Source organism: Pristiophorus japonicus, chromosome 2 (assembly GCF_044704955.1).
Source record: "Pristiophorus japonicus isolate sPriJap1 chromosome 2, sPriJap1.hap1, whole genome shotgun sequence".
Classification (NCBI taxonomy): domain Eukaryota; kingdom Metazoa; phylum Chordata; class Chondrichthyes; family Pristiophoridae; genus Pristiophorus; species Pristiophorus japonicus.
In genome coordinates, this window is record NC_091978.1 from 371955862 (window position 1) to 371979134 (window position 23273).

The window sequence follows — 23273 nt, forward strand, 5'->3', positions numbered from 1 at the left end:
CCCAGTCCCACCCCACTAAGTTTTAAAACGGTAAAATCTTTTTTTAAAAATTGGACGCAGCCAAAGTAAAGAGTTTAAAGGTTTAAGTAAGGAACTTAATAAGTTCAACTTATATAGTTTAACTCTAAACACACCTTAATCCACACAAAAAACACAATGACTGCAGCCATAGTATTGAACTGAATCTGCCAATATGCCAGAGACTCGAGGTTAGGGTACGAATTCTGGTTCTCCAATAACTCTCCGAGTAACTCGCTGACTATTGATGTGCGATAGATATTGATGCAGACTGCGACCAAGGACAGCTGAAAAATAAACAAAAAATTACTACTTCCGCTTGTAATGTCCGGGTTGTAGAGCTGTTGTAGCGAGCGGTCGAGGGGGTCGTTCAGCCCGACTGCCTGCCTCTCTTCCGCGGTTACGTTCGAGCCAGGGTGTCCCTGGAGATGGAGCACGCGGTGTCCACCGGTACGTTCGCTGCCTTCCACAAGAGGTGGGCGCCGGAGGGACTGGAGTGCATCATCACCCCCAGCAACCAAATTTTAATTTGACTGTTTAAAGTTTAATTTGTCTGTTTTAGTGCCCCTTTAATAAGGAGGCATTTGATTTACAGGTTCAACTAAAATAGTTGTAGAGCTTTTGAGTTGGAAGTGGCTTAGCCAGTCACGTGATGTTCACAAACTCAAATAAAACCCCAGCCAGTTGGGTTCGGGGGATCCACGATGGGGCAGGTGGTTGTGAGCCTGGTGGATGAACCGGCAATGTGTCGTGTGATTGTTAAACCGTTGTTAATAAACCAACTAGTTCTTAATAGCAATGTGTTGCTATGAATTCTTAAGCAAATAAACCATGAAGTGAATATATTACAGCGCTGAATGAACACGGCAAAGTTTTACAGCGTGGAACAAGCAGTGTTTTGAGTGGGTTCAGGAGTCGAGGACACAGCAGCCCAGACTCACGTTCATTGATTGGCCGGCCAACCAGCGGCACAAGTCACAACACAAGCCCGCGGCGTCACTCGTTGGGAAGTCTGCTGAAGTCGGGGGAAGAGTGGAGCGACAACACTGCGCCAGTGTGGAGGCAAGACGCACGAGGGGGAAAAAGATCGGCAACGTCAGAGGGATCAATGGGCACTGTCCTCAGGAACATGGCTAGGAGGCTTGCGACAATGTCCGCCACGTAGCGACCCGCACATTCATCAATCTGCTGGGAATTTGTGCTCCCTTCTTTGTTGGCACAGCACCCTCGGGTACAAGGGGCACAACTACTGTGGTAGTTTGCGAAGGACAGGAGAATGACTTCATTTTTTTTAACCCAGGGGAAATTAACATTTGGATAACCACATCAGAGAGAAAGAAAGAAAGGAAAGGGAGCAAGTAGCAAGCAGGCATAGACCTTTTTTAAAAAAAATTGGTTCCTGGAACATGGGCGTCGCTGGCAAGACCGGCATTTATTGCCCATCCCTAATTGCCCCTTGAGAAGGTGGTGGTGAGCCGCCTTCTTGAACCGCTGCAGTCCGTGTGGTGAAGGTGCTCCCACAGTGCTGTTAGGGAGGGAGTTCCAGGATTGTGACGCAGCGACGGTGAAGGAACGGCCGATATATTTCCAAGTCAAATTAGAGGCAACTTTGCTCGGGAGGGAACTGAAATGAGATTGCCCAAATACACTTCTCCAGTCAGTCTGCTCGATTTGAAATTGGGTCCCAGAGATGGAGGTTTGGGAAATCAAAACTGCCCAATATTTCCTACAATACAAGTGACTACACTTGCAGAGTAATTCATTGGCTGTAAAGCACTTTGGGACGTCCGGAGGTCGTGAAAGGCGCTACAGAAATGCCAGTCTTTTTTCTTTTATATAACTGCTAACATTCAGTCTGCATTTTGGGAGGTTTTAGCAGATAACTTGTCAAAATAGATGTATAATTTTCATGGGTAGACACTTACCACAATGATCAGAATATCTAAACAGTTCCAGACACTCTTGAAGTAATGCAACTTGTGAATATGGATCTCCAGAATCTCCTCGACTATGTAGTAAAAGATGAAAATACAGAAGGCAATCTCACAGGCTGCCAGGAAATAGTCAAATGAGGAGATGTAGCGAATAAGCTTCACGGTTTGAAATTGCCAAGATGGAAGGGCACCTCCTGTTGCTGGGAACTCAACCACCAACCTGTGCAGTGGGACAACAGCTTTTCAAAACTCTGATCACCAACAACAACTAACATGAGCAGATGTCCGATTTAACAGAGAATGCATTAAAACACAATACTGGCGTAAAATAAATACAAGGGATTGCAAATGGACAAGATACATCACACCAGCCACACAGTCTGCATGATAAAGGATCAATACTTGCGTACCCTTAATTGAAAAAATACATGATATCTGACTTCAATATGGTTATCTTCATTCTGTGATTAGGTTCATTGTCCAAATGAATTTCCCTTTTGTTATATATGTGGACTTGTATTTACTCTGTACAGCCACCAGAGGGCTCATTCCCCGGAGTCCCAAGGGATCCCAGAATCCCTTGGGAGCACAGGTATTTAAGGAGGCCTCACAGGTTGGAGAGGCACTCTGGAGACCTGCAATAAAAGACTACGGTCACACTTTACTTTGCGATCACAGTGTTCAGTCCGATTCTCCATACACTACACCTTTAAGATAATTTGTTCGTTTTAGCCTCAAGAGCAATGTGTCCTGGGGGAGGGGGGTTTCGATCTTCCACTGTATGCTTTTATCGACACCAACACCATGGCTGCCCGTGCTGACAAACATCGCACTCCCACACCTACGCTGCAAATACAACCGCTACACCAGCAAGGACCTGCTGATCCAGGCCGACTGGAACAACTTACCACCAACTCGTCTCAAATCTAGAAGGCCATTCTGGACCGTGGCCGAAGCCCTTCAGCGATCTCCCCTCAGCCTCGAGGACCGACGGCGAAATGCTTGGAAGAACTGTGACATATGGAATGGATTCCTTATCGAGGAGCCCACAGTACAACTTGAAGGATCTCATTGAAACATACAGGATTCTTAAGAGGCATGACAGGGTAGATTGCAGAGAGGATGTTTCCCCCCCCGGGCTGGGGAGTCTAGAACCAGGGGTCACAGTCTCAGGATAAGGGGTCAGCCATTTAGGACTGAGATGAGGAGGAATTTCTTCACTCAGAGGGTGGTGAATCTTTGGAATTCTCTGCCCCAGAGGGCTGTGGAGGCTCAGTCGTTGAGTATATTCAAGGCTGAGATCGATAGATTTTTAGATCTAGGGGAATCCAGGGATATGGGAAAGTGGAGTTGAGGTCGAAGATTAGCCATGATTGCATTGAATGGCGGAGCAGGCTCGAGGGGCAGAATGGCCGACTCCTGCTCCTAATTCTTATGTTGTTGTATAACCGCGGAAAAGCCGAAGTTTTCATCAGTTTCCATGATTTGACAGATTACACTGATTGCCGACGATTGCGTGGGGGGTGGGGAAGAGAGAATGTCCACAGTACAGCCAGTGTTGGAGCAGTGCACGACTGACCGCAGCTTCAGGATTTCCGTGTTTCAATGCACAAGCGCTGCAGCCTGAAGTTGCGGTCAGATTCAGAGAGGTACGGCCCACCACAAATTTCCGGCCATTAAGTTTCCAGCACATCCGACAAACAAAAAGGCATTTACAATTGCTGGTCGTACCTGATCACGCAAAACAAGTTAATGTTGGCGTTGTAGACAGAAAAATCAATAAACACAGCCCTGGTGCCTCGATCAAGCCAGAGGTTCTCCTTCAGCACTTTTAGCTTGGTTCCTGTTTCATCTCGGTTCCTCGCCAGGTCTAAGTAATATCCCGCTCCACTGTACGTGGCGACTAAGCCCCAGTAGCCGGTCTCTCTCAAATCTCTCTCACCAGTATAAATCCAGCTGGGTTTTTGCAAAAGAGAGAAGTAAAACAATTATCCCCGAAAGATTCCCTGCTTGCTGTTGAAGGTGCAAAACTCTTCCTGGAGTACAGTTCCACTGAATTCGTTCAAGCAGCCTTTTTATAGTGACCCACAAAGAGTGTTGGCAGGATGTTGGACATGGGAAGACTTTACAGCTCAACCTGATTCTGTCTTCACATACACTCACTTCCCTGTGTCAGCTGTGGCTCAGTGGGCAGCATTCTGGTCTCTGAGTCAGAAGGTCGTGGGTTCAAGTCCCACTCCAGGGACTGGAGCACAAAAATCCAGGCTGACACGTCCAATGCAGTGCTGTGGGAGCGCCGCACCGTCGGAGGGGCAGTACTGAGGGAGCGCCGCAGTCCGAGGGGCAGTACTGAGGGAGAGCCGCACCGTCGGAGGGGCAGTACTGAGGGAGAGCCGCACTGTCGGAGGGGCAGTACTGAGGGAGAGCAGCACCGTGGGAGGGGCAGTACTGAGGGAGAGCCGCACCGTCGGAGGGGCAGTACCGAGGGAGCACTGCACTGTCGGAGGGGCAGTACTGAGGGAGCACCGCACTGTCAGAGGGGCAGTACTGAGGGAGTGCCGTACTGTCGGAGGGGCAGTACTGAGGGAGAGCCGCACCGTCGGAGGGGCAGTACTGAGGGAGAGCCGCACTGTCGGAGGGGCAGTCTTTTGGATGAGAAGTTAAACCAAGGCACCGCCTGCTCTCAGGTGGACGTAAAAGATCCCATGGCACTATTTCGAAGAGGAGCAGGGGAGTTATCTCCGGTGTCCTGGTCCAATATATATCCCTCAATCAACATCACAAAAACAGATTATCTGGTCATTATCACATTGCTGTGTGTGGGAGCTTGCTGTGCCCAAATTGGCTGCTGTGTTTCTCTCATTACAATAGTGACTATATTTCAAAAGTACTTCATTGGCTGTAAAACGGCGAGATATCCGGTGGTGGTGAAAGGCGCTATAGAAATGCAAGTCTTTCTTTGTAACTTTTGTAGAACCACAGCGGGAGTGAAAAGTAAAATGATACATACGCTGTTCCATTCATAAAGCCAAATGATGCAGTGTCTTCATTTGCAACCGAATAGACATCATAGCATTCCTTGATTTCATCTTTAAGGTCTTCGTGTATTTTACAAGACTCATTCTTCACCTTCAGCTGCCTGATCCGAGGCACGCCCAGAAGCAGATTCTCATAATAAATGAAACTTTTGTTCTCAGCCTGAGTTTCATTATTGTACCACAGGTCCCAGTAAAGCCCATCGAGCAAAGGACCTTCTGTGAACTAGGAGAGATAAAGTTAATGAACATATGCACAGTGGGTTATTCCCAATTGTCCACACAATCCACCAACAAACTTCTGGAAATGTGGACAAGTGATTTTTTTTTTTTTAAATATGAGCAATTTTGTAATTTCTACTTGAATAAGATTCCCCCCACAAATTTATACAAGAGGATTATTTATGCATTCTATCCAATTGGATTGGGTGAAGTTCACTGAAAGACTTGCATTTATATAGCGCCTTTCACAGCCTCAGGGTGTCACAAACGCTTTACAGCCAATTAAGTACTTTTTAAAAGTGTGGTCATTGTTATAATGTAGGAAACGTGGTAGCCAATTTGTACACAGAGCAGACTTGGTTTAACTGCTCATCCGAAAGACGGCACCTCCGACAGTGCGGGCACTCCCTCAGTACTGCCCCTCCGACAGTGCGGCACTCCCTCAGTACTGCCCCTCCGACAGTGCGGCGCTCCCTCAGTACTGCCCCTCCGACAGTGCGGCGCTCCCTCAGTACTGCCCCTCCGACAGTGCGGCGCTCCCTCAGTACTGCCCCTCCGACAGTGCGGCACTCCCTCAGTACTGCCCCTCCGACAGTGCGGCGCTCCCTCAGTACTGCCCCTCCGACAGTGCGGGCACTCCCTCAGTACTGCCCCTCCGACAGTGCGGGCACTCCCTCAGTACTGCCCCTCCGACAGTGCGGGCACTCCCTCAGTACTGCCCCTCCGACAGTGCGGCAATCCCTCAGTACTGCCCCTCCGACAGTGCGGCGCTCCCTCAGTACTGCACTGGGAGTGTCAGCCTGCAATTGTGCTCAAGTCTCTTGAGTGGGACTGGAACCCACTGAGCCACTCCTTGGAGTTGAGCACAGAAATCTAAGCTGACACTCCAGTTTCAGTACTGAGGGAGCACTGCACTGTTGGAGGTGCCGTCTTTTGGATGAGACATTAAACCGAGGCCCCGTTTGCCCTCTCAGGTGGACGTAAAAGATCCCACGAAACTATTTTGAAGAGTAGAGAGAAGAACAGGGGAGTTCGCCCCGGTGTCCTGGGGCCAATGTTTATCCCTCAAACATCACTAAAGCAGATTATCGGGTCATTATCACATTGCTGTGTGTGGGAGCTTGCTGTGTGCAAATTGGCTGCCGCGTTTCCCACATTACAACAGTGACTACACTCCAAAAGTACTTCATTGGTTGTAAAGCACGGAGACGTCCTGAGGTCATGAAAGGCGCCATGGAAATGCAAGTCTTTCGTTCTATTATTAGTTCCCGCGTTGTCCACATTTGCAATGGAAACTTGTCACGTGGCAAGTATACCCTCCCACCAGTGGCGGCGCTGTAGAACCTCAGTTTTGCATCTCCCGGCCCCTTAGCCTGTACTGCACAGAAACTAGTCTCCAAACAAAACTTCTCAAATTGCCATGGGTTTTGCTAGTTAAACTTTTTTAACTCTTTACAAGCCTCACCCCATACATCCCCCTATCCCCATCCAACCCCACTGCCGCCCCTGGAGAGAAACAAATCTCTCCAAGCCACTTACAATTGCATTTTTACATTAAAAAATTCAAAGTTTGATGTAACAACTTATAACAACTTTAGCAAAAATAAGACCACTAAATAAATTACAAAATCCAAGTACATATGAGGATATGGATTATAGGAACTAAACTACTCGTTAGTTCCCCAATTATATATTTGAGTTCGCTGTTCCTTCACCTGCCCCAGGCAGCATGCGTCCGTGTAGCAGAGAGACAATCTTGCTCGTTAACAACCCCTTACAATACTTGTGCTACACTCTGACTTATCTTCCAGACATTTCAACTATTTACAGCTTTCCCACCGATAGCTTTTTTAAAAAACCCATCGAATAGCATTGATGAATTTTAGGGGAAGTTAGATTAGCACGAGAAGGATATGCTGAAAGGATTAGATGAGGTGTGGGAGGAGGCTCGTGTGGAGCATAACATATAAAATAGGAGTCAGCCATTCGGCCCCTCGAGCCTGCTCCGCCATTCAATAAGATCTTCGACCTCAACTCCACTTTCCTGCACTATGCCTATAATCCTTTGATTCCCTTAATATCCAAAACTCTATCAATAGCTGTCTTGAATATTCTCAACGACTGAGCCTCCACAGCCCTCTGGGGTAGAGAATTCCAAAGATTCACCCCCCTCTGAGTGAAGAAATTTCTCCTCATTTCAGTTTTAAATGACCGACCCCTTATCCTGAGACTGTGACCCCTGGTTCTAGACTCCCCAGCCCGGGGGAAACATCCTCCCTGCATCTACCCTGTCAAGCCCTGTAAGAATTTTGTATGTTTCAATGAGATCACCTCATTCTTCTAAACTCTAGAGAATATCGGCACAGTCTACTCAATCTCTCCTCATAGGACAATCCCCCCATCCCAGGAATCAGTCTGGTGAATCTTCGTTGAACAATGGCAAGTATATCCTTCCTTGGGTAAGGAGACCAAAACTGTACACAATACTCCAGGTGTGGTCTCACCAGGGCCCGATATAATTTCAGTAAAACGTCTTTACTCTTATACTCAATAGAAGGATTTGCTGATAGGGTGAGATGAAGAGGGATGGGAGGAGGCTTGTGTGCAGCATAAACACCGGTACAGACCAGTTGGGCCTGTTTCTGTGCTGTACACTCGATGTAAAACTAAATACTTACCTGGAGTACAAGATTGCTCATCTGATAGAAAGATTACTATAGACCACTGGCTTTTTGTGGTTGCGTTTTCACTCATATCACTTAAAACATCTAATCTTCAACTGTACCTTCCAGAAATCATCCATGTTGGACATGCTCCTGAAGTTGGATTTCTCGTGTTCGGATAAAGGAGTGTCCAGGAACAGGCTGGACATGACTTTGGTGTAGTAGTACATATTGGAGCTGACCATCCCATAGGTCACTGCAACACAGAGAAAAAAAGTGAATGGAAACCGTACTGCACCCGCTTTAACTTTTAAATTAGATACACATTTTAAACAAGCTCCTGGCATTATTCTCATCACACAGCTGCAGGCAAAAGCAGTGCTGCACAAGTTTAAGTGACTGGATCTGTTGAATTGCATTATTTTAGAGGCTTTAGCCATCTGTCGTGATGCCACTGTGCTCCGTGAGATGGAAGAAATCATAAGCAACACGACCTTCCCATTCACCAAGACTCGAATAACCCACCACCAAAGCGCTTAAAATGGCAGCGGTCATTCTGGGAATATTCATACAGCGGGTAACAACCCACTGTCCCGACGGAGGGAATCGTGGGACGCAGGCAACACAAAGAACCAACATCCGATCGCTGACCCAACAGTCCCCTCCCCCCCCCACCCCCCACGGACAGTGGGCAGCAAGCGTTCAGCCCAATCCGCACGGGGCACAGACACTGCGCCCACCTGCTCCTCACGGGGACAGTGAGGGACGGCCCGAAGTGCGTCTGTGGCCAAGTCCCAGACCCTGGAACACCTCACATCGACCGGCCCACTGAGATCTGTGGGTCCCAGACCCTGGAACATCTCACATCGACCGGCCCACTGAGATCTGTGGGTCCTAGACCCTGGAACATCTCACATCGACCAGCCCACTGAGATCTGTGGGTCCCAAACCCTGGAACACCTCACATCGACCGGCCCACTGAGATCTGTGGGTCCTAGACCCTGGAACACCTCACATAGACCAGCCCACTGAGATCTGTGGGTCCCAGACCCTGGAACACCTTACATCGACCGGCCCACTGAGATCTGTGGGTCCTAGACCCTGGAACAGCTCACATAGACCGGCCCACTGAGATCTGTGGGTCCCAGACCCTGGAACACCTCACATCGACCGGCCCACTGAGATCTGTGGGTCCCAGACCCCGGAACATCTCACATCGACCAGCCCACTGAGATCTGTGGGTCCCAGACCCCGGAACATCTCACATCGACCAGCCCACTGAGATCTGTGGGTCCCAGACCCCGGAACATCTCACATCGACCAGCCCACTGAGATCTGTGGGTCCCAGACCCCGGAACATCTCACATCGACCGACCCACTGAGATCTGTGGGTCCCAGACCCTGGAACAGCTCACATCGACCGGCCCACTGAGATCTGTGGCGGGAGGCACCTCATTTCTCCACTCGGCCTCTCAGGAGGCCGTCGGACGGACACAAACTAGACATCGCAGCATAAGCTTTTCCAGTCATACGAAAGTAGTATTTTAGAGGCTCAGCATAAGAATTAGGAGTAGGCCCTTCGAGCCTGCTCCGCCATTTAATAAGATCATGGCCGATCTTCCACCTCAACTCCACTTTCCTGCCCTATCCCCATATCCCTTGGTTATCTTACTATTCAAAAATCTATTAAAAACCAAGAATTAGGAGGAGTAGGCCATTCGGCCCCTCGAGCCTGATCCGCCATTTGGTAAGATCATGGCCAATCATCAACCTCAACTCCACTTTCTCGCCCGATCCCCATATCTCTGTGTCCAAAAATGACAGATCTCATTTCAACCTGCTTTTGGAAACAGAACCACATCTTTATAGAATATCACTCTTTTGCATACATCACTATCAATGAGTGTTTCATTGTAGCAGTCAATATTTCTGACAATGAGTTTGGATTTAAAGAATCTTTCCCATTGGCTTACTAAGTTTTCTATGCCCACACCGCTGTCTTTCATCAAACAGTATAAATCTCTACATCACATGATGATCAAGACAGAAGATTTCAAGTTCACATTCAAATGGAACAAAGGGTCTGGCTTGGCTCTTCGAGCAATGCAGGGTTAGAAGAAAGCCCCAATAGATCTGGTTCTAATATTCTAGCTCATGCAGGGCAATAAATTGTCAAAAAAATGTAACATCGGGCAACTAGAAAACCATCTATAAACAGCGATTCCATCCTGGCGCAGTCCAGGGGGTCTTATTTGCGGCATTCCTTCATCGTCGCTGGGTCACAATCCTGGAACTCCCTCCCGAACAGCACTGTGGGAGCACCTTCACCACACGGACTGCAGCGGTTCAAGGCGGCGGCTCACCACCACCTTCTCAAGGGGCAATTAGGGATTGGCAATAAATGCTGGCCTTGCCAGAGACGCCCAGATCCCCGGAACGAATTTTAAAACAAAATCCATCTCCTTTCCTTGGTACACTTCCTACGGTTTAAAAAAACATTGTGTTGTGCAGATTTTGAATCATGGATACAATATTGACTCTTGGGATGAGGGGGATTGTCCTATGAGAAGGGACTGTGGAAACGTACAAGATTCTGAGGGGGATTGACAGGTTAGATACCGAGAGGTTGTTTCCCCTGCCTGGGGAGTCTAGAACGTGGGAGGCACAGCCATTTAGGACTGAGATGAAGAGAAATTTTTCCACTCAGAAGGTTGTGCTTCAAAAAAATCAACACAAATCTGCTAGGAGTTTGATGGGCTGAATGGGGAGAACAGCTATCAGTTCATTCTTAAGTATCCAAAACAGGTGTAAAACATCCCTTGCAAGATTTCTGCTTTTGTCAGTTTTTAATAGTGCAAAATAACTTTGAAAAGATAATTCTTTATAATATACAAGCAGATTAACAGTGAACAGATTGATATTAGAATCACTAATCCTCACACGTGGGCATCACCCTGTCTGTCGATGGCATAGAACGTGGGCTAACTGCTTCCACCAGGACAGGTACCGGACAACAAAACATCGTGTATTTATATAGCGCCTTTAACGTAGTAAAACACCCCAAGGCGCATCACAAGAGTGTTAGAAGACAAAATGAATAAATCGAACACTGAGCCGCACAAGTAGAGATTAGCGCAGGTGACCAAAAGCGAGGTAGGTTTTAAAGGAGCGTTTTGAAGGAGGAGAGGTAGAGGAGAGGCGGAGAGGTTTAGGGAGGGAATTCCAGAGCTTGGGGCCCAGACAACTGAAGTCACGGCCACCAGTGGTGGAGCGATTATAATCAGAGATACTCAAGAGGGCAGAATTAGAGGAGCGCAGAGATCTCGGGGGGGGGGTTGTGAGGAACATCACCTCTGTATTCCAACCCCCGAGATAAAGGCCAACAATCCATTAGCCTTGCTGATAACTATCAGGATGTAGAAGATATTTACAATGGATTCGAGGGGCCCTGACATTTGTAACCTTTCTTTATTCCGTCCACTCGAGGAGTTAAGATAACAGACTTTCTCCTGTGAATACAGAGCTGGATTATTGGGCTGGCATGTGTTTACTGGTTTGTCTTTTGTTTAATTTGCTGAGTGGATTTAAATTTAAAACCAGGTTTGCAGGTGTGATGCTCTATTCACACATCGAAGGTGAACGGGTGCTGCTGGGACACGCTAAGCCCAGTCGCTGAAAGTGATGAACAGACTGGGTTTTGTGTTTAGTGACCCCTGGGCATGTTTCCACCACCTTCCCTGGATTACCAAGGCTGGGAGAGGCACACTGGAAGGAACAGGGAACTGGCACTTGTCCATGTGAGTAACCCAAGGTCTGAGAACTGAAACAATCTAGAGTGAGAAAGGAGCAAAAGCTCAAATGATCAGTAACTAGGACATCAATCAGTCTCTTACCTTGAGGACATCAAGTAGTTGACACAAAGCTGATTTATTTAACATATATCCAGAGTATTAACATCTATAATTAGGCTGGAGTTTAACATCAGCAGAAACAAACCCCAACTGCCAGAAAGAACATGTGCTGAGGAAACTCCCATCCATACCCTTGTTAACTCGACACTCAACTATTCCAAAGCTTTCTTGGCCCGCCTCCCACAAGATTATGAGGGGGCTTGACAAGGTGGATGCAGAGAGGATGTTTCCACTGATGGGGGAGACTAGGACTAGAGGGCATGGTCTTAGAATAAGGGGCTGCCCATTTAAAACTGAGAGGAGGAGAAATTTCCTCTGAGGGTTGTAAATCTGTGCAATTCTCTGCCTCAGAGATGTGGAAGCTGGGACATTATTTCTGAAATTTAGTCAGACAGTTTCTTCATCGATAAGGGGTTTTGGGGAGTGGAGCTGAGTCCATGATCAGACCAGCCATGATCTTATTGAATAGCGGACCAGGCTCGAGGGGCCGTATGGCCTACTCCTGTTCCATATTCTTATGTGACCATAAGAAATAGGAGCAGGAGTCAGCCATTTAGCCCCTCGAGCCTGTTCCACCATTCAATAAGATCATGGCTGGTCTGATCATGGACTCAGCTCCACTTCCCCGCCCGCTCCCCATAACCCCTTATCGCACAAAAATCTGTCTATCTCCACCTTAAATATATTCAATGACCCAGCCTCCACAGCTCTCTGGGGCAGAGAATTCCACAGATTTACAACCCTCTGAGAGAAGAAATTCCTCATCTCTGTCTTAAATGGGCGGCCCCTTATTCTGAGACTATGTCTCCTAGTTTTAGTTTCCTCTATGAGTGGAAATATCCTCTCTGCATCCACCTTGTCGAGCCCCCACATTATCTTAAACTTTGCAATAAGATCACCTCTCATTCTTCTGAACTCCAATGTGTATAGGTTCAATCTATCCTCATAAGTCATTACGGAGATAGGGAGGGGCGAGGGCCATGGAGGGATTTGTAAATAAGGATGAGAATTTTGAAAATTGAGGCGTTGCTTAACTGGGATCGATTCAGAGCAAAATAAAATCACTCTGGCATGTTGTCACCCCAACACAGTGACACTCCACTCGCACAGCATGGCACTCACTGGACGAGCACGTAGCGTGGTGCTCCGAGCACAGGGGGTTACCGAACCCGATTCGGAGCACTTCCAATGTCCTGGCCTCCGATTGCAATGGCCGGAGAATGGGTTAGCACCATGTGCTGCACGCCATGGCGGATTTCCCCAATCGGTGCTTGTTTATGGAGACTCTGCCTCGGGAGTGAAGTGGTGCACTTGGTACCAGGATCGTATTAAAAATCTCACATTTCCGGCCTCCAAATCGTACTGCATCTCATTGCCAGCTTTGGTCACACTTCTAACTTAACTTTTTCCATTGTAAATTCCAATTTTGCCATTTTAACTTTCAGAATTCTGGTTTGTGGATAAACCAGTCAAATCACTCAATGCTTTCCAAGAGATTTGCACCCAGCATTTATTCCCTCAGTAACTGAAATTTATCGCAAAATAAAAAAGTTTGAAATAAAATTAAAAATGTAAAAAAAAGTTAGACATGATTTAATAATGGAATTACATTTACTCATTGAATTGTCTTTCAGAATCTTCATTAAAGATTTGACTTCAAGTCTCACAGCCTGTTTCAACAGTCTGGATTCCGACTGGATATTTTTACCTCAACAGTGAAGAGTACTTTCGGTCAGATTTGGCCGTTCTAAGCACGTGCAGTTTGCAGCATGCAATCTGTGATCAACAGGCATTGAGCGTCCTGAGAGAATTCAGCAATTTCTGTGCTCTTTCCAAAAGAAAGTAGCTGGAGATTGATTTCGAAAATGTTATTTCAAGTAAGGGATTACATGTAGTGCCGAATACCCTTTTCTATAATGAACTGTTCAGACAGACAGACAGCGGTGACCTTGGATTCTTTGACAGGGAAAGAAAATAAAATGGTTGAATCGAGAATTCATTTCTTTTTTAAGTCAGTCTTTCACCTCTGTTTTGGTTGTATGTCGAGTTAAAAATCTCTCTTCTGAACTCTTCCAGATGTGGAGATTTTATATATAAACTTGGAAAACTGTATGAGCAATGAACATTGGAGTGTTTTACGATGCAATGTCTGGAAATTCAAGTTTACTGAAGACTGTATAAATCAGCAAACTCACTAAGTGTCAGTGGTTGCTCAGTGGGCAGCACACTTGCCTCTGAGTCAGGAGGTTGTGGGTTCAGGTCCCACTCCAGGTCTAGGCTGACACTCCCAGTGCAGTGCTGAGGGAGAGCTGCACCGTCTTCCGGATGAGACGTTAAACCGAGGCCCCGTCTGCTCTCTCAGGTGGACGGAAAAAGTCCCATGGCACTATTTCGAAGAAGAGCAGGGGCCAATATTTATCCCTCAATCAACATAACAAAAAAAACCAGATGATCTGGTCATTATCACATTGCTGTTTGTGGGAGCTTGCTTGTTAAGCTGCAAATTGGCTGCCGCGTTTCCTACATTACAACTGTGACTACACTCTAAATGGTACTTCACTGGCTGTAAAGCGCATGGAGACGTCTGATGGCTGTGAAAGGCGCTATATAAATGCAAGTCTTTCTTGCTAATAGCACAAAAAGATACATTTACCATTTCTGTGCTGATGCCGAGAGATCCAGAGACCCCAGTGTAGTACTGACAAACCCAGGCTTCCCCCAGTTGTGTCAGTGTCCCTGCTCTCACTAAATAACAGCCCTGCTTCTTATAAACACCTCCCTGCCTGAAAGGGTGAAAGGGCAGTTTAAGCAGATTCAATAGTAATTCAACAGGAAAAAAAAAAATCGCAGGGCTGTGAGGAAAGAGCCGGGGTGGGGGGGGGGGGGGGGGGGGGGAAGGGGAAGAATAGTGGGACTGATTGGTAACTCTTTCAGAGAACCAGCACCGGCAAGATGGACCAAATGGCCTCCTGTGCTATATGATTCTATGACTTTACGCCAATTCCACGTGGTGTCAGAGCATTCCACTGATGCCTGACTATGTGGCTGTTTACATAACCCGAGATGAATGATCTCAGCTCATATGAACTCTGTCGGATCCACCCTTGCTAACTTTAGCAGAACTAAATCTTTCGACAAATGCACCAATTAATATCGGTCTTCAACAATGCAAGCAGCCCAGCTGCATTCCGCAAAATGAGACATAAGAACATAAGAAATAGGAACAGGAGTCGGCCATTTGGCCCCTCGAGCCTGCTCCACCATGGCTGATCTGATCATGGACTCAGCTCCACTTCCCCACCCGCTCCCCATAACCCTTTATTCCCTTATCGCTCAAAAATCTGTCTGTCTCCGCTTTAAATATATTCAATGACCCAGCCTCCACAACTCTCTGAGGCAGAGAATTCCACAGATTTACAATCCTCAGAGAAGAAATTCCTCCTCATCTCAGTTTTAAATGGGCAGCCCCTTATTCTGAGACTATGTCCCCTAGTTTTAGATTCCCCTATGAGTAGAAATATCCTCTCTGCATCCACCTTATCGAGCCCCCTCATTATTTTATATGTTTCAATAAGATCACCTCTCATTCTTCTGAACGCCAAATGAGCAGAGGCCCAACCTGCTCAATCGCTCTCATCTCTGGAATCAACCTAGTGAACTTCTCTGAACAGCCTCCAATGCAAGTATATCCTTTCTTAAATACGGAGACCAAAACAGTACGCAGTACTCCAGGTGTGGCCTCACCAATACCCTGTACAGTTGTAGCAGGACTTCTCTGCTTTTATACTCTATCCCCCTTGCAATAAAGGCCAACATTCCATTTGCCTTCCTGATTACTTGCTGTACCTACATACTAACTTTTTGTGTTTCATGCACCAGGACCCCCAGGTCCCTCTGTACTGCAGCATTTTGCAATGTTTCTCCATTTAAATTATAATTTGCTTTTCTATTTTTTCTGCCAAAGTGGATAACCTCACATTTTCCCACATTATACTCCATCTGCCAATTTTTTTGCCCACTCACTTAGCCTGTCTATATCCCTTTGCAGTTTTTTTGTGTCCTCCTCACAATTTGCTTTCCCATTCATCTTTGTATCATCAGCAATCTTGGCTACATTACACTCGGTCTCAAGACAAAATCTCAAGAAGCACAATTATTCCTGAATAGTAAAATATTTAAAAATGACTCCTGGCCATTGCTTCCACTTCATTCACACAAACTTGGTACCAGTTTCAATCCACAGCAAACTAGGCCAAGTACCTGAGAGCACAACTAATCCCAACCTTTAGCAGCACAATAGGTCCCTTCTTTGGGGGAAGGAGGAGTGATTAGTTCTGTGCTCAAAGGATGGTTATCAAAGTCAAAGAAGCACTCCAGTTCTGCAATCTTTATACCACCAGTTAATAGATTTGACTCTTGAGCCCATGATATTGTACCCTCTGCATTTTGGTCAGCCTTTTTTCCCCAATTGTGCTAAAAGCACTACTTGAAATATTAACCATCAAGTCTATTGTACTATCAGACCCATTGTGTATTTCAAGCATTTTACTATTTTTCTCCATACACACTCCATTTCCACTTTTCCCTCCCAAATTTCTGGGAGTCGGAGGGAATGTAGAAAATAAATCGTCCATCCATGTCGATGTGCCTCTGGTTCTCAACTAACCGTGCATTTATAGCAGCACAGAAAGATCCCACTGCAGCTGGCTCACGGGTGGGCCTTTCTGCTTCAGAGACATGGACAACGTACAGTAGGACTCAAAACACTGGAGAAGCACCACCAATGCTGCCACCGCAAAATTCTGCAAATCCACTGGCAGGATAGGCGCACCAACATCAGCGTCCTTTTCAGGCCAACATCGAGGCATTGACCACGCTCAATCAGCTCCGATGGATGGGTCACATTGTCCGCATGTCCGATACGAGACTGCCGAAACAAGCGCTCGACTCTGAGCTCCGTCATGGCAAGCGATTTCCAGGAGGGCAGAGGAAACACTTTAAGGACATTCTCAAAACCTCCTTGAAAAAATGTAACATCCCCAACGACTCTTGGGAACCCCTGGCCCAAGAACGCTCAAAGTGGAGGAGAAGCATCCGAGAAGGCGCCGAACATCTCGAGTCTCTTCACCGGGAGCACGCAGAAGCCAAGTACAAACAGCAGGAAGAACGTATGACAACCCAAACACCCCACCCACCTGTGACAGAGACTGTAGGTCCCGCCTAGGGCTCATCAATCACCTTACAACCCATAACATTGGTGTGGAAGCAAGTCATCCTCGACTCCAGGGGACTGCCTAAGAAGGGCCTTTATGAGCTGATTCAAGTTTGAACACTGCTCCTTTGCCAACTTCACATGGAATGAAATGTTGAATTAATACACGGGTGGAACGGCCTGATTAATGAGAAAATGCGTGGCCTTGCCATATCCCGTGGATGCACCGTATACAGAGTCAGTAAATGAAAAATATTACAGGAACAGCAACTTGAGTGATTCAGTCAGTCCATCTCCTGTCTTGCTGAATACAGATCACCTTTTACCATTGCTGGTCCACAAATTGGAATGATTAAAATTTGCATATTGACAAAATATCACCACGAGAGCATCCAGCGGGACATCCAGGCAGATCTGTCCTTTTCTGTTAAGACACTTCCCACATCTCGGTGGATGCTGGCCCAACCAGCATGATTTATAAGGCGGCAGTTACTGATTATAATTGCGTTTTAAGGTCAATTGTGACAAACAGCATCCGTTTCAGAAAGGGGTGGAAAGGAATAGTAACGAAACGAGCAACAGTACTTACAGATGCACAGAACCACCATGAAGACAACGTACGTCACCAACTCTCGCAGCATGTTCTTCAGGTAGCTTTCTCTGCTGACAGCTTGATCGCCAGTCAGTCGTGTGCCCCACAAGGCTACAGAATTAAAACACAGCAATGACTTGGACTTCTGAATATCAAGGCTGAAAAATACTCAGCACTATACACAATTTCAAACAGTAGAAAACGGATGAGCTAATATAGGTTTATACAATCAAAACATTTATAAACTATATAGAACTTTACTACAACTTGTATTTATATAGCACCTTTAACGTAATGAAACGCCCCAAGGTGCTTCACAGGAGTATTATGAGATAAAAAGTTTAACACCGAGCCGCATATGGAGAAATTAGCACAGGTGACCAAAAGTTTGGTCAAAGAGGTCGGTTTTAAGGAGCATCTTGAAGTAGGGAAGAGGGGTAGAGGAGTTTAGGGAGGGAATTCCAGAGCTTGGGGCCCAGGCAGCAGAAGGCACGACCACCGATGGCTGAACGATTATAATAAGGGATGCTCAGGAGGGCAGAGTGCTTGTACATTAATGCTGTTTAATGTACAAGAGATTAATGTGCAAAGTTAAAGCACATGGGATTGGGGGTAGTGTGCTGACATGGATTGAGAACTGGTTGGCAGACAGGAAGCAAAGAGTAGGAGTAAATGGATACTTTTCAGAATGGCAGGCAGTGACTAGTGGGGTACCGCAAGGTTCTGTGCTGGGGCCCCAGCTGTTTACATTGTACATTAATGATTTAGACGAGGGGATTAAATGCAGTATCTCCAAATTTGCGGATGATACTAAGTTGGGTGGCAGTGTGAGCTGCGAGGAGGATGCTATGAGGCTGCAGGGTGACTTTGATAGGTTAGGTGAGTGGGCAAATGCATGGCAGATGAAGTATAATGTGGATAAATGTGAGGTTATCCACTTTGGTGGTAAAAACAGAGAGACAGACTATTATCTGAATGGTGACAGATTAGGAAAAGGGGAGGTGCAACGAGATCCGGGTGTCATGGTACATCAGTCATTGAAGGTTGGCATGCAGGTACATCAGGCGGTGAAGAAAGCAAATGGCATGTTGGCCTTCATAGCGAGGGGATTTGAGTACAGGGGCAGGGAGGTGTTACTACAGTTGTACAGGGCCTTGGTGAGGCCACACCTGGAGTATTGTGCACAGTTTTGGTCTCCTAACTTGAGGAAGGACATTCTTGCTATTGAGGGAGTGCAGCGAAGGTTCACCAGACTGATTCCCGGAATGGCGGGACTGACATATCAAGAAAGACTGGATCAACTGGGCTTGTATTCACTGGAGTTCAGAAGAATGAGAGGGGATCTGATAGAAACGTTTAAAATTCTGACGGGTTTAGACAGGTTGGATGCAGGAAGAATGTTCCCAATGTTGGGGAAGTCGAGAACCAGGGGTCACAGTCTAAGGATAAGGGATAAGCCATTTAGGACCGAGATGAGGAGAAACTTCTTCACCCAGAGAGTGGTGAACCTGTGGAATTCTCTACCACACAAAGTTGTTGAGGCCAATTCACTAAATATATTCAAAAAGGAGTTAGATGTAGTCCTTACTACTAGGGGGATCAAGGGGTATGGCGCGAAAGCAGGAATGGGGTATTGAAGTTGCATGTTCAGCCATGAACTCATTGAATGGCGTTGCAGGCTCGAAGGGCCGAATGGCCTGCTCCTGCACCTATTTTCTATGTTTCTATGTTATAAAATAAAAGTGCCTACACAAAGAACATTGCCCAATTTATATTACACTGATCGATTTCATTTTGACACTGAAAATTAATTTTTGGAGCTTTATTACATTTTAATTAATTATCTCCATTTCATATCCGTTTTTTAGTGTTTTCTAAACTGGAAATTAGCAAGCAGCGCAAGCTTTCTCTAGCAACTTTGCAGATGCTTTACGAAGATGTTGCTTCAAAGTTCTCCCCAGAGATTGCAACATCAATGATTATAACATTCACTCTTTTATTGAATAGCATCCATATGATTTGCAAAGAATGCCACACTGGATACAGAGGATCCTTTGCACTGTGCCACAAAAGGTTAGGATAACGCTTTCCATTCATGATTTTCAAATCAGCCAAGTTCCAAACCTTGATCTGCATCCCCTTGTGTGGGGTTGGAGAGGGAGGGAGGGGAGAAGATTGGAGGATACTTGATGCAGAGGCCACGTACTTCATACAAGAAAACAAAAGGGGAGACCACACTGAAAGACAAAGTGCCTTGGGCCAGTCTTGTACACCCCAACTGGCCCGAGGGGGGGGGGGGAATCAGCAACGGTGAGGGAGCAGGACATGGGCTAGCCATCTCAACCATAGTTGGTACTCACCAAAAATAATACTTGAAAATAACTTTTTGGGAGAGTTTCTCATTTTATTTTGGGGACAGAAAATCCAATATATTCAGCTGGTACAAAGTGTACAGTTACAGAGCTGAGTCGGATCGGGGGGAGGGGGGCGCGGCTGGGAGTGAGCAACAAAGCGATGTCACAAATTCCCAGCACAAGTTAATATTAGCAGATCCCAATCTCAGCAAACACACACGGCTAAACCCTTTCCCGTGGAATGGGATGCATTTCAATTGCATTTTGGTGACTCAACAGTATGATTGCGGTGTATAAAATTATGAGGGGCCTGGATAGAGTGGCTAGGAAGGACCTATTGCCCTTAGCAGAGGGGTCAACAACCAGGGGGCATAGATTTAAAGTAATTGGGGGGAGGTTTAGGGGGGATTTGAGGGGAAATGTTTCACTCAGACGGTGGTGGGGGTCTGGAACTCACTGCCTGAAAGGGTGGTAGAGGCAGAAACCCTCACCGCATTTAAAAAGAACTTGAATGTGCACCTGAAGTGCCGTAACCTATAGGGCTACGGACCCAGAGCTGGAAAGTGGGATTAGACTGGGTAGCTTGTCAGCCGGCACGGACACGATGGGCCGAATGGCCTCCTTCTGTGACGTAAATTTGTGTGTATGAATGATGATTGTTGAAAGTTTTAGTTCATTAGAATCTACAAAGTTAAACAAATTAGAGCTCGCTACATCCAGTTGTCTGCTATACATCCCTCAATATTTACCTTCCATAGATGTGTCGGGCAGCTAGATGATTGCGTCAGCCTGGCCTTTTTTTACACACTTCGGTGTCTCCTGTATTTCTTGGCCCTCACTTTCTATTTTATTCACTTCTCCTGCATTGCATTGTAGGCTAGAAATATCTCCGCATTTAAGCCTCTCGCTAGAGGTTAGCCCAAAACCTGCATCCAATTCTCTCAGAAAACAGTGTAAGAAAAGATTAAACTATTCTTACTAAACTCCAGAAATCAGCAGGAATTAATATTTCAGTAATATTTGAAATGTGCACCTGTAAAGATCCTTTGTTGGGTGGGAATATTTAAACCCTATTGTAAGATTTAGTGGCTCAAAAGTTAACAAATGTAGTTTTTCCAGGAGAAACCAGTACTCAATTACTGCTGAATCAGAATTTCATACAAATCCACAACTAATGATTATACATGGACAAACTGATGTCAGATCATGGCTAGTATATGTGTGGATCTATTTACAAAATCTCAAGTACGAGCGACTCCAATATTCAGCATTCACCTACACAACTATCACAGCAACATCCCATGGATTGACTAAACTATGCGGGATTAAAGCCAGTTCGGAAAATAAACTGGCTCTGAGATGATTCGGAAAGTCTCCTGTTGTGCCACAAACTCTGGGAGAAGAGTCTAAAACTAAGGGGTCACAGACTTAGGATAAGGGGTCGGCCATTTAAGATTGAGATGAAGAATTTCTTCACTCAGAGGGTGGTGAATCTTTGGAATTCTCTGCCCGAGGGCTGTGGATACTCAGTCGCTGAGTATATTCAAGGTTGGAATCGATAGATTTTTGTACTCTGGGGGGGAATCGAGGGATATGGGGATCGGGCGGGAAAGTGGATTGAGGTTGAAGATCAGCCGTGATCTTATTGAATGGCGGAGCAGGCTCGAGGGGCCGTAACTCCTGCTCCTAATTTTATGCTCCAACTAATGAGCTGCTGTTATTTGGATGACAAGTTAAACCATTCAGGTAGACACTAAACGAAAACGGAGTTTCCCAGCATCCTGACCAACATTCCTTCATCAACCATTACCATATCAAATGGATTCACTGATCATTCATCTCGCCGCTGTTTGTGGGGCTGTGCTATGTGCAAAATGGCTGCCACGTTCACCCACATACCAGGAGTGACTGCAGCTCAAAGTAACTCATTGTACGTGAAGTGCCGTGGGACATTGAGACACGATAAGGCAATACCAGTATAGCCATACAAGCTTTTCCTTTCACTTATTAAGAGGCCTGGCACAATGATCACATTTCCAGATTCATTGCTTGGAACTTTTAAAGTACTGAAATATTTTTCCATAAACTTTCAGCGCAGCTTTTATAATCCAGTAAGATTTTCAAATCATTTCTTGATTTCCTAAGTTCAACAATCTTACAACAACTTACATTTGTATAGCACCTTTGAGGTAGTAAAATGTCCCAAGGCGCTTATCAGAGAAAATTTGACACTGAGCCACATAAGGAGAAATTAGGGCAGGTGACCAAAAGCTTGGTCAAAGAAGTAGGTTTTAAGGAGTGTCTTAAAAGGAGAGAGAGAGGACGAGAGGTTTAGGGAGGGAGTTCCAGAGCTTGGGGCCCAGGCAGCTGAAGGCACGGCCACCGATGATGGAGCGATTATAATCAGGGATGCTCAAGAAGCCAGAATTACAGATATCTCAGAGGGTTGTGGGGCTGGAGGAGATTACAGAGATTGGGAGGAGGCGAGGCTATGGAGGGATTTGGAAACAAGGATGAGAACTTTTTTTTTTTTTAAATCGAGGCGTTGCTTAACAGGAAGCCAATGTTGGTCTGCGAGCACAGAGGGTGATGGGTGAGCAGGACTTGGAGTGAGTTAGGACACGGGGCAGCGAGCACAGGGGGTGATGGATGAGCAGGACTTGGAGCGAGTTAGGACACGGGGCAGCGAGCACAGGGGGTGATGGGTGAGCAGGACTTGGAACGAGTTAGGACACAGGCATTTTGGATCACCTCTAGTTTACGTCGGGTAGAATGTGGGAGGCCAACCAGGAGTGCGTTGGAAGTGTCAAGTCTGGAGGTAACAAAGGCACGGATGAGGGTTCCAGTAGCGGATGAGCTGAGGCAGAGGCGGAATCGGGCGATGTTAGGTTCATTTTAGGGTCAAATAGGAGACCAAGGTTGTGAACTGTGCATGTTTGTGGGAGTCCACAGAGTTAACATTGGGAACAGTGGGTGTCAATTCTAGACTGAAACCTGATGGAACGCGGTACAGTAATATTCAAAGTTAATTCTGAATGGCACTATTATGTATTTATACTTAAATCACATTTTGCACTGCATTGGGTAATGGATCGGACCAGACTATACTAAAAATCAAATTCAGAGAGGAAAAGCTGAAAAGTTGCATCTTCACTCATTGTTTAAATCCCCCAGGTGTGAGGTGGAGAAGCAGTCTTACACAAGTGGCACATTATGCTAAAATCTAAAAGTACAAAGTGAGGAACTTCCACACAGAAATATACTGCTTTCGAAACACGTAACTGTCGATTACAGTTTGGTGTTGAATTCTAAATTTTGTTCAACTATTTTAG

General features: G+C 46.2%; 1 protein-coding gene across 1 annotated transcript in view; it reads right to left on the reverse strand.

Moving 5' to 3' along the window:
• Window positions 1–23273, reverse strand: part of pkd2 (polycystic kidney disease 2) — a 56737-nt gene that overhangs the window by 24862 nt on the left and 8602 nt on the right. The window contains exons 2-7 of the mRNA XM_070873135.1: window positions 17585–17698; window positions 7995–8128; window positions 4963–5213; window positions 3684–3908; window positions 1944–2172; window positions 135–305 (exon numbers count right to left, since the gene is read on the reverse strand). Of these exons, the coding sequence (XP_070729236.1) occupies window positions 135–305; window positions 1944–2172; window positions 3684–3908; window positions 4963–5213; window positions 7995–8128; window positions 17585–17698 (1124 nt within the window). The remainder of the gene's footprint in view (window positions 1–134; window positions 306–1943; window positions 2173–3683; window positions 3909–4962; window positions 5214–7994; window positions 8129–17584; window positions 17699–23273) is intronic.